The following is a 10,700-nucleotide window of genomic DNA, read 5'->3' on the forward strand; positions in this document are numbered from 1 at the left end:
TAAACACCTTTGGCACCTTATGTAGCCATCTTATGACATTGGTCTTCTCAAACTTCCTGCCACAGTGAGCTTCAGTGATTACACACACTTTCAGCTGAAAGTTTTGGAGTTTTGCTATGATCTCTTAACAGTGTATTACCCAGAGGAAGCTCTGACACCTCTGCATGCAAGGAGAGTTGTGTCCTCTCCACTGTAGTATACGCATGTTTTCATTTCTTTGGAGAATTTTATCTTTTCTGGAGCTCTATATTGTAAGACTTTTTAACGTCTAAATGAATAAATTACTATTTGCAGTAAAAGTTGTGTTATGTTTTGACATTATGAATATTTAGTATAGAAATTGGGTTTTGTGTGTGTGTGTGTGTGTGTGTGTATGATTTATGTCTCCCTCTGCCTTAAACTCTTCCTTGGATGCTTATAGGTGTTGTGATTGGATATAACCTCCTACCTCTGGAATGCTATTGGCTTTCAGGACTGCGTGCGGCCCGCCCCTTTCAGCACTAAGTTAGGTTATTCAGATTGTTTTGGGAGATGAGTTGAAAGCTTTGCTAGCTAATAGTTAGCCTCCAATTTTTAAAGTTCTTACAGGAACAGCGGGCTCCAAAATGTCGAGGCTAAAGGTTCGTGAAAACTACTCTCTGTAAGCAGCATTTGTGTGAGCACGGCCGAGAAGCGACTGGCGTTGTTCTGCTTAATAATCATGTCGGTGTCGATAAGCTAAGATAGCTGTTAGCCTGCTAGCTATCAGAAAGCTAGCTGAACAGGTAATTTCTTAGGTTTCTTTGCAGGTTTAAATATATGAACATCGCTCGCTGCCGATATTGATACACAAGCCCAGGAGAAAGATCTGTTTAATCACTTCGTGTAACACTCTAATTATTTTGTAACGTGTCGGTAAGTGTTTTTATCTAAATGAGTAAAGATAGGGTAATTACACTAGCTTGTTAGCATCTGGTAGTAGTAGAGGCTGAGTGTAGCTTGACAGATTTAATACTTTTATATCTGCTATTGTATGAAACAGTATGAGCTCATCACTAGTGTATCTGTACTATTTTTCTCAGCTGATACACAGCGGTGTGTTGACAGTGCTCTTATTTATAATCAATACTCTGTTCGGATGCTTTATGTTTTGCTTGCAGCAGGACGAGCACGGAATGGATTTTAGGTCCAGCTGTTGATGTGTTGACTGGTACCTTATCATACAGGCAACTGTGAGGACAGGATGCCAGAGATGACTGAAACTCAGACACCTGGCCGTAAACCCAAGTAAACATCTTTGAGATATAGTCTGTTTGTTCCGGTTCAGTCAAATAATTTCCGTAAGTGGTCGTTTAAAATGTGAACTGTTCAATTTTTTTTTAACGTTATTTTATTGTTTGCAGAAAGAAGAAAAACAAAGAATCTCACAATGCAGGTAAAAAACCATAGATGACCATAGATTTATTGTGTAGGGTTTACTTTAAATGTACATGAATTCTGATGACTTTGTGTCTTTTTGTTGTTTTAGTTGAAAGACACAGAAAAGAAAAGATTAATGCCGGGATTAACCGCATTGGTAATCTTTTGCCATGTTCCCAAGCACTTAAACAGGTAAGAGACAATCTGGTGTTTCTGTTTGCCTAAATATAGTGAAATTAGAGCAAAATATTTTAATAGAAAAAAATGTGATTTTATTTTTAGAGTAAGAACATGATACTGGACCAGGCCTTTCGTTACATCACTGAACTGAAGAAACAAAATGATACAATGCTTCTGGAAGGAGGAGATAAAGTCCAAGGTAAATTGTAATATTGTACACACCAGCTTCCTAATTTAGTTGGAGTATCCTACAAGTTAAGTGTGAATATGGATTATGTGTGGTTAAAGTCATGAACTCTACACCTCATTGCAGCAGAGGAAATCCGTCGGCTGCGGCGTCAGCTGGAGGAATTGAGGCGAGAGAGTGCTCACTATATTGAGCTCCTCAAAGCCAATGACATTAACCCTCTGGAAGATCCCACTATCCACTGGAAGGGCAAACAACGCTGTGCTAAAGTGGCAAAAGTTCCCCCTACTCACCAGCTCCCAAAGGGGATAATTGTTTGTTCTAATGGCAATGGGAAATTCCCTGCAGGAAAGGAGACTAGTCCAGGAAAACAGTCATCTGAAACATTAATTATTCAGCCATCATCTGAGGCCAGTGCCAGATTAAGGGTTAATGGAGCCCTGCTGCATGTTAACAACTCTTCTTCTACCCCTGCACTTCTCCCTGGGTCAGCAGCAGCACCCACTCAGTCTACACCCAGCCTGAGAATGATAGAGCAGTGTGTGGTTGAAGCACCAACTGTGGCACCCACTCTGCCACCTTCTGTGTCTTACATCACCCTCCAGATTCCTGCAGCATCCACGTCAATGCCTCAGCAAGCTCAGCCCCTCACCTTAGCAGCTACTTCAGCCTCACAGCTCCCCACTGAAGGCTCTGCTCTGCCTGCATCCACCCACCCTACAAAAGCTTCAGAGGGTTGCTCATGGGTAACGCAGGACGCTACCATAAGGACTGCAAGTTACACTGCTATCCCAACCAGCCAAGCCCTTCTCAGGGCTGGGGCAGCAGGCAGCACACAGACTACCTGGACAACACTGCAGATGGCAGGGAACACAGTGCAGCCAGTCTGCCAAAGTCTTTCCACTCCAGAAGTCAGCAACACCACCCAGCCTATCCAGCAGGTGACTGTATGTCCAATGGGCAGCAAACCATCTGTTCACCCAATTCAAATACAGATGCAACCACAGGTGCCTGTACAGCAGGCACCTCTTACAGGTCACATTCAAGCGCAGCCGTTTCAAAGAGCACCCCAGATACGGCCAGCAGTCCTAAACCAGACACAGCCTCAGCCTATCCTAGCATGCCAACCTCAGTGTGCTGTTCTTCCTCAATCAGCCATAGTGCAGCAGCCACCTGTGGTGGCCCACCCTGCAGTCGTGTCTCAGCCCCAGCCTACTCTTCTTCAACCAGCCATAATCCCACAACCTCAACCCCTCCCTCAGCCAGCCCTGGTACCCCAGCCACAGGCCACCGTGCTTCCTCTCCTTCAGACCATGCAGGTGTTGCAAGTCAACCCAGGTGGAGCAACTGCTTCAGGTGTTACAGTACCACAGAACACAAACAATCCAAGTGTTGTAATCCTGCAGCAGGCCAGTGCTTGCCCTACCCAGCCAGTTGTGAGGGAGGAAATAACAAGTCAAACACCATGTCAGCATTTTGTAATCATCCAGGCACCCAATCAGGCTGCAACTTCTGCTCAGAATCCCCAAGTTGGCATGGTGCCTGCTGCTATCCCTACTGTTTCCACTCAGATACCCATGACCAGCACCTCGGTGTCTGCACCATCCTTGCAAAGTGTAGGGGGAAAGCAGCTGGTGCACATTCTTCCTCGCCCTGTTCAGCCTCAAGCGAGCCATCCTCCGCAGGCCACCCAGACATCATCTTCTCCACCAGTTCCTACAACCCCGCAGACTATCACTGTGAATGGACAGGTGTTTGCCTTGCAGCCTGTGAAGACTTCTGATAAGGCCAGTTCCCAGGGTGGCCAGAGTACATTGCAGCTAGTCCAGCCCACTACCAGTGAGGAACCGACTACTAATGTGGCTCTCAACAGCTTAGGGGCCCTCAGCAGTCTCAATCAGAGCATCTCTCAGGGTCTTCCTCTTAACATTTCTAGTCAGAACAATGGTCAGCCTCCACCTGCTCCATTATCAGTGTTGCAGCAGCAGCCTCCTGCTCCAGCATCCATCTCTGGAGCCACACTTGCACTACCTGCCCGACAGCTACAGGTCCCAGTCACATCAGGGCTGGTGGTTAGTACCTCTAAGCCTTCAGCAAAGAGGCTTCGCACAGCCTTGAATATGAAGAGAGCAGCAGCAAAAAGGACTAAAGCTGCAAAGAAAAAGGAAACCAGTCCCCCACAACCTGCTGTAGCTCTTTGTGCCAAGCCAATAGCTGCTACAGGAGAGAGCCAGACAGTTCAGGTTACAGGATCTCAAATTTTACAGTCTGCATCTGTTAAAGTCACAGACATTAACTCCACATGTACCACAGCTGTCACAGCTATAGATAAAGCTATAGGTAGTGTCACTACACAACAGAACACACAGAAAATGATTGTAAGCAGTTCATCCAGCGGGCCAGCTGTGTTTAGTCAATCCCATCCACGGGATAAAACCTCTGTCAGTGCGTCTCAGAGTGATTCGACATTCAGTCATTCTAACACTAGCAGCATCACAACTGCAGTTACAACAGTCACTGCCACATCGATCGAGCCATCGGTTAGTTCAGACTTGGTTGACAAGAGTAAAGTATCTCCACTTTCTGGCAGCGACTCAGCTGTAACCAAGCTCTCAACTGCTGAGGCTAAACATCCTATCACCAGTACAGAAACTAGCATAACACAAACTAAGTGCACTGCCAGCACTGCTGCTTCTGGACAAAACCGACCTGTGGTGACCTCAGCAGCTGCCTCTGAAACTCTGTACACTTCTTCCTCTGTTTCTACTGTATGTTTGACTCCAGTCTGCACCAGCAGTACCACAGCAACTGCACCGTTACCTTTTAATAAGACTACCCAACAAACATCACCTTGTGGTTCCCAGGGATCTGCTTCACAAGATTCTCTGCCTTGTAATAAACAGGAGTCTCAAGCCACTCCTTCATCTTCTGTGTCCACAACTCTGTCATCATCTGCACCTGCATTTTCTGCTATGCACAGCTCTGCAACAACCCCTACAACAAGTTCAGATATTAGTAAAAGGAACACTGCTCCCAGAGTTACAACACAGCAGACTGATGTGAGCACACCCAATCTGTCCTCCTGCCATCCTACTGAGGGCAAACCGCCTCAGGCCCCTAGACCAAACAGTGAGGCTCAGGAGGAGATGCAGTCCACACCAGCAGCCAAAGAGAGCTTAGTAGTGGCTCCTGACATTCCTCCTAGAAAGGACTTTTCGTTGTCTCAACAGGTGTACACTAACTTAGATGATCAAACTCTGGAGCACTCTTTGACCTCTAGCAGGCAGACTGATTCTCCCATGTCTTCTGGAGCTGGGGGTGGTAGAGGGTTTTCTGTGGCGTCCATGCTTCCCCAAGGCCACACTATCGGTGCATCATCTGGGTCCTTTGGAACATTTACATTCACAAATGAGCAGGCAGAGATGCTGGCGTTAGCCATGCTGGAGCAGGACAGCCCTGGAAGGAGGAGTGGAGGGTGCTCTGGGGAAAACACTGCATCTATTAACCCCACCACAGCCACGTGGGAGCCCACAAAAACCACACCAGTGTCAGCCAGTAAAGAACGAGGCTCAGCTGGGCAGCAGGCTAAAGTGAATAAGCCTATTGACCCAGGAACAGTTAAACCTGCTGTTGAGGTGTCTGTCAGAGGACAGGTTGGGGAAGGGCCTGTGAGTGCAGCCGGTGGAAGCAGACATCCACAAAACATCTCTTACTCCCAGTCTCAGCCTCTTCCCCAGGTCCAGTCTCAGAACTCATCCCAGAGTGGGACAGTGGCAAGCCTCAGTGTCAACAACCTGATTAGGCCCAGCTCTAGTCACCAGCCCTACCCTGGCTCCCCAAATCTGCCTGGCCAACAGGCCTCAACTCCCTCTCCTGCGGGGACCTCATCTCTTATATCCCAAGCCTCAAATAATGCTCACTCACCCTGTTCAGGTGCTACACAGCCAAATGAGTACATCCCCTTAAAGACTACACTAATGAGGGCTCAGGGAGGAGTTGGTATTGGCGAGCGACAAGTAAAGCTAATTTCCAAGCGGCAGGCTCAGGATGAGGTGATGTTAAACACTGGTAAACGACCTAAGCCCTGCCCTCCATCTGGTAACCCTGTCAACCACATGGATGTGAAAGCCGCTGACCACAACCAGATGATGGTAGGTCAGCTACCGTCGTCTTCCTCAACCGTCATGACAAGGATTAATTCAGAAGGTGGAGGCCCTATCTTCTCTGCAAACTCTTTTATGAGCCCGGTAGTTAGGCCTGCAGATGGGCACTGCCCTCCACAAGGACCTCCTGAGCAGAACCAGCCAGGGGTACTTCATCTGCCCCAGGGGCATCAGCAGCATGCTGTAACACAGCCTGGTCAACATCTGGGAGGGAACCTTTACATGAAACAGCAACAGCAGGAGCAGCAGAGGCACCATCTGTATCATCTGCAGCACCACTTGACACAGTCAGACCCAGCACAGCGCCACTCAATACACCAGAGGGCGCTGCAGCAACAAGAGCAGCATGTCCAGAAGAAGCGGGCACTCGTCAGAGGCAGTCAAACAGGCTCACCTGCTGGCCTGCAGCAGAAGCAGCATCACCTGGAAAAGTCTGGAGTTCAGCAGCAGCAGCATCCTTCACATCAACAACAACAGGCACAGCATCAACAGCACACGCAGCAGCAGACCCAGCAACATCCACAGCAGTCACACCAACAATCACAGCAGCATCAACAGCCAACACAGCACCAGTCTCATCCCCAGCAGCACCAACAACAGACACACCAACAGCCTCCACAGGGACAGCATCAACAACACCAACAGCAGCAGCAGTTGCAGCAGCAGCAGCAGAGCTCTCACTCCAGACACCAGCAGCATCTGCAGCAGCAGATCCAGCAGCAGCACTTTAGGCACCAGGAAAAGAGTTGTGAAGCACAGGCAGCCAGTTCCAGGGGCCATCACAGTAATCACCTGGCCCAGCAGGACCACCTCAAGGTTGGTGTCATGTGATATAAAAAGTGACAGTTGCATTTTTAGCATAAAGCATATTTGAAAACCAGTCCACTGGAATGTTTTTGTTCTCCATGTACCATTTACTAAGTATTACCCCATGAGACTTTTTTTTTCCTGTGCAAGAGATCTGAAACAGTTTAAGTTAGTGTAACTCTGCCTAACTACCTAAGTGTCCTTTATACAAACACCTGGCTGCTGCAACAGTCTACCACAGAGAAACTCTCATTTACAGAAAGAAAAAAAAATCATGAAAAGAAAACAATCACAGTATTGACACTTTATAGTGTGTGGGGGACTTTGCAGTGAAATAGCAGCTCTGCCCTTACAGCCACAGTGTAGACAGAGGAGTGTAAATTTAAGATTGTTTGTAATTGAAATGTAGTTCAATCATTGTGTTTTGTTTTAATTTCTACTATCTATTCATGAACATCTGAGAGCTGTCAGGATAAAAATGTTAACACATGCTTTGTGGTTGGATGACACTGTACACCAGGGGTTCTCAAAGTTTTGATGACAGAGTGCCACTTTTGGGACTTAACATATGATTGAGGGCCATGCAAGAAAAAGGCACACTACATTACATCACATTACAAAGTCACAACTTGCGTCAGTTCAGAGGATAGTCTTTTATGTGATTAATTCATTTCTTGATAGATTTCTTTAAGTTGATTGAGTTTTCTGAATTTCTGGACAGCAGCCTTATTTGTTAATGTTAGAAAGGTTTGGTCTGCTATGATGGGAAGAACAGATGTTGAAATTGAATAAATATCTCCCTTGTTCATTTTCTGGGCTGATATATTGTAGCGTGACATGAGTTGTGGGTGTTGAAAATGTTCAGTAGTGCATTTTATGTTTGTTGCCCTCACAAGCTGCATAAAATACTACTAAGGGGCACCACTGGACTCCACTCTGATCTGTTTTTATTGCTCTTATTGATTTATGATAGTTAAGATTCATTTTGAGGGTGTCACTGATAATATTTCCACTTTTTCTCCCTCAGTCTGGTCAAGACCATAATGCTATGCAGAGGATGATGAGTTCTAGGAGTCTGGAGCAGCAGCAGCTCATTTCTCCTCCCGCCAATCCTGTGTCACGGTCGTCTGACTTGGCCTGCACTCCATCTCGGCAGGAACGTCACCGTGTGTCCAGCTACTCTGCTGAGGCGCTCATCGGTAAAAGCTCCACTAGTGGCGAGCAGCAGCGCATCGGTCTCCACCTTCAGCCTGGTCACAGTGGCGCTCAGGAGCAGCCAGACCTCCGTGGTTATCTGGACACGTCAAGAGGGAAGGCCAACATTGCACATAACCCACAGAGCCGTCTGCCATCTGACCATCCGGGGTCCGCTGATGTTCAGCGGGTCTCAGAGTGTCCGCCCTTTAAGGCAATGGGGGGTGCAGGAGGAGCACATCAGCTCAGTGGTTTTGAGGCTCAGGTATCTCGTGGGAGTGACATGACATCTAAACCAGTGCCTCCCTCCCAGAGGGGGCCTCAGGGGCAGCAACAGCCAGGTTTCAGGATGGGCCCTGCAACAGATGGCCGAAATCGTGGGGGCTACAGTGGAGCTCATCCTGGATCACAAGGGGTCCAGGTTGGACCAGCACTGCCTCGAGAACAGGATGGATGTCATCAGAGTTTCATGCAAAGCCTCCTGTCCCCCCACCTTCCTGAGCAGAGCAACCACCAACGAGCAGTGCAGTGCTGTCCTCCGGTCAGCATGGAGTACAGCTGTGTGCCTGGAAACTCGTCAGGAGACATACAGGCCAAGACCTCCAGTCCCAGTGTTCCCCAAACCCAGAAGGCTCCGCCTATGCGACTTGCAGAGGGAAACAAGGGCCACATTTCTCAGGTCAGCAGTAACATGCACCCAGGCCCAGGTGTGCGATCAGGACTCCCTCACCCTCCACCCCCACACAGCAGCTCTGAGCCAGGCCGCTCCTCCGCCCCCTCCCGTCCACCCACTGCTGTTAGCCAACACTCTCGCCACATTGCCAGAGATCCTCAGCCCACCAAACTGAGACCTGGCGACCGGCCTCGATCCGGTACGCTCAGACCGAGCAACCCGTTTGAGCCTGAGGGCCATCTGCCTCTGCCCCCTGGAGGTGGGGTGCTGCTGAGCCGACCGCAGTCTGGAGGAGAGGCACGGCGTAGCGCCATTGTGCGCTTCATGTCAGACAGTGCTCAGGTTCCTAGCGACAACAACCTGGTTCCTGATCAGCACCTAACACAAAACTTTGGTTTCCCTTTTATTCCTGAGGGAGGGATGAATCCTCCACCTCCCATCAATGCAAACTCTACGTTCATCCCGCCAGTGAGCCAGCCGAACGCCTCCCGTACGCCGTCCCTCCTCCCTGTTGAGCCTCAGAACACTTTAACCTCCTTCTACCCTTCCTATTCTCCAGCTGCTCACCCCAGCCTTTCCAGTGATGTCACCCTCCAATACTTTCCCAACCAAATGTTTACGAGCCCGAGTGCCGACAAAGGGAGCGCTCCTCCACTCAACAACCGCTTTGGCTCAATCCTGTCCCCGCCACGCCCTGTGGGTTTTGGTCAGGCCAGCTTCCCGCTGCTTCCAGAAATGCCCCCGATGCCCATCGCCAACTCGTCTGGAATCACCCCTCACATCTCCAACTTCAACTTGACCTCTCTGTTTCCCGAAATCGCTACCGGCATGCCCACTGATGGCTCAGCGATGCCAATGTCTCCCTTGCTGTCTCTCTCTAACACCGCATCTGCCGACTCGGGCAAGCAGCCGAATCGTCCTGCTCACAACATCAGCCACATTCTGGGCCACGACGGCAGCTCGGCCGTGTGAGGAGACCTCCTGCTGCAGCGTGAATGTGATGGTGAACTGGAGCTTTAGAGCAAAAATTTTAAATGTTGTTGCTTTTATTGTTCAACGAGTTCAGAAAGTGGTGATGAAGCACTTGTTGAAATGGTGATTTTTGTTGTTTACATGTTCAAAACAGTTTTGGTCTCAGATATGTTCCCTTTGGCGTTTGTTCAGATATTACAAATGATAACATTGGCAATCTTATAATTTTACAGGAACATGGAAATGTGTGTCTTTAAAGTGTCCCTCTTATGCTTATAGGCTCCTAATTTTATTTTGTAGGTCTACAAGCAAAGGTGTGCCTCTTTGTGCACTGCTGTCTTTTTGAGGCTACACTCCCACGAGCCCATTCTGGTCTGGATGGTTAGCTCCACCAAATTCACATGTAACTGGCGTAGCCCTTCAAAAGCTGACATCTGCAAACAGAAAGCCGTAGCCACATTATAAAAACATGCCATCGCTTCTAACTTTAACATCATCCTACGTTTGAATTTGATCGAAATCACGGCAAAGCCTCGTTTTTTGTTTTTTTTTAACTTGGAGAGTTTTTTCCACGCGTGTTTGGTGTTAGTGCAGAGCAGCTTTTAATGTTCAATGAGTTCAGAAAGTGGTGACGAAGCACTTGTTGAAATGGTGATTTTGCACTTCTTGGAGACTTACAGTAAAGCATTTGGAGTATTTTGCTGATAAGAGACATTTTAGAGTTATCGCCCATCTTTGAGTTGAGGTCACTGCTCGTTCTGTCCTTCCTCAAGGATGGGAAAAATTATTCCAGTTTTTTACATGGGTGTCAAGTTTTAAGTGGAATAATAATAGTCATGTGTTCTGTGGGAGAGAATGGACAGCTGTGGACATCACGGTTGAGTTGTCCTTATCATACTTCTTGTTCTGCAGGGAGACGTTAATAGGCATTGCAAGCAAACCTTTGCATAAAACCTTTCTAATTCTCTTTGGTGTGGATTTTTCAAACATGTCAAATTATGAAATGGTTTGAATGATGAAGAAAAAAGTTAAAAGCATAACAGGGGCACTTTAAAGTTTGTTGTAAAAATGTTGGTTAAACCGACTGGTAGTAAAACAAAATCAGTTTTAGGTTTAGAACTTGAGT

At 47.7% G+C, this 10,700-nt stretch overlaps 1 protein-coding gene across 2 annotated transcripts; it reads left to right on the forward strand.

Annotated features, from left to right (window-relative positions):
- Positions 1–438: 438 nt before the first annotated feature.
- On the forward strand, positions 439–10,694 carry usf3 (upstream transcription factor family member 3). Of its 2 annotated transcripts, none has more exons than XM_080865990.1 (7): positions 439–620; positions 1,140–1,266; positions 1,383–1,414; positions 1,508–1,590; positions 1,681–1,777; positions 1,892–6,744; positions 7,763–10,694. In XM_080865990.1, the coding sequence occupies exons 2-7, from the start codon at positions 1,223–1,225 to the stop codon at positions 9,572–9,574; spliced, it is 6,921 nt and encodes a 2,306-aa protein (XP_080722116.1). In that variant the 5' UTR covers positions 439–620; positions 1,140–1,222; the 3' UTR covers positions 9,575–10,694. The 2 variants fall into 2 exon arrangements, with proteins under 2 accessions (XP_080722116.1, XP_080722117.1); XM_080865991.1 differs by having other exon boundaries at positions 1,143–1,266.
- Positions 10,695–10,700: the final 6 nt, after the last annotated feature.

The sequence above is a fragment of the Rhamphochromis sp. 'chilingali' genome (genome assembly GCF_963969265.1).
Source record: "Rhamphochromis sp. 'chilingali' genome assembly, chromosome: 18".
Taxonomy (NCBI): domain Eukaryota; kingdom Metazoa; phylum Chordata; class Actinopteri; order Cichliformes; family Cichlidae; genus Rhamphochromis; species Rhamphochromis sp. 'chilingali'.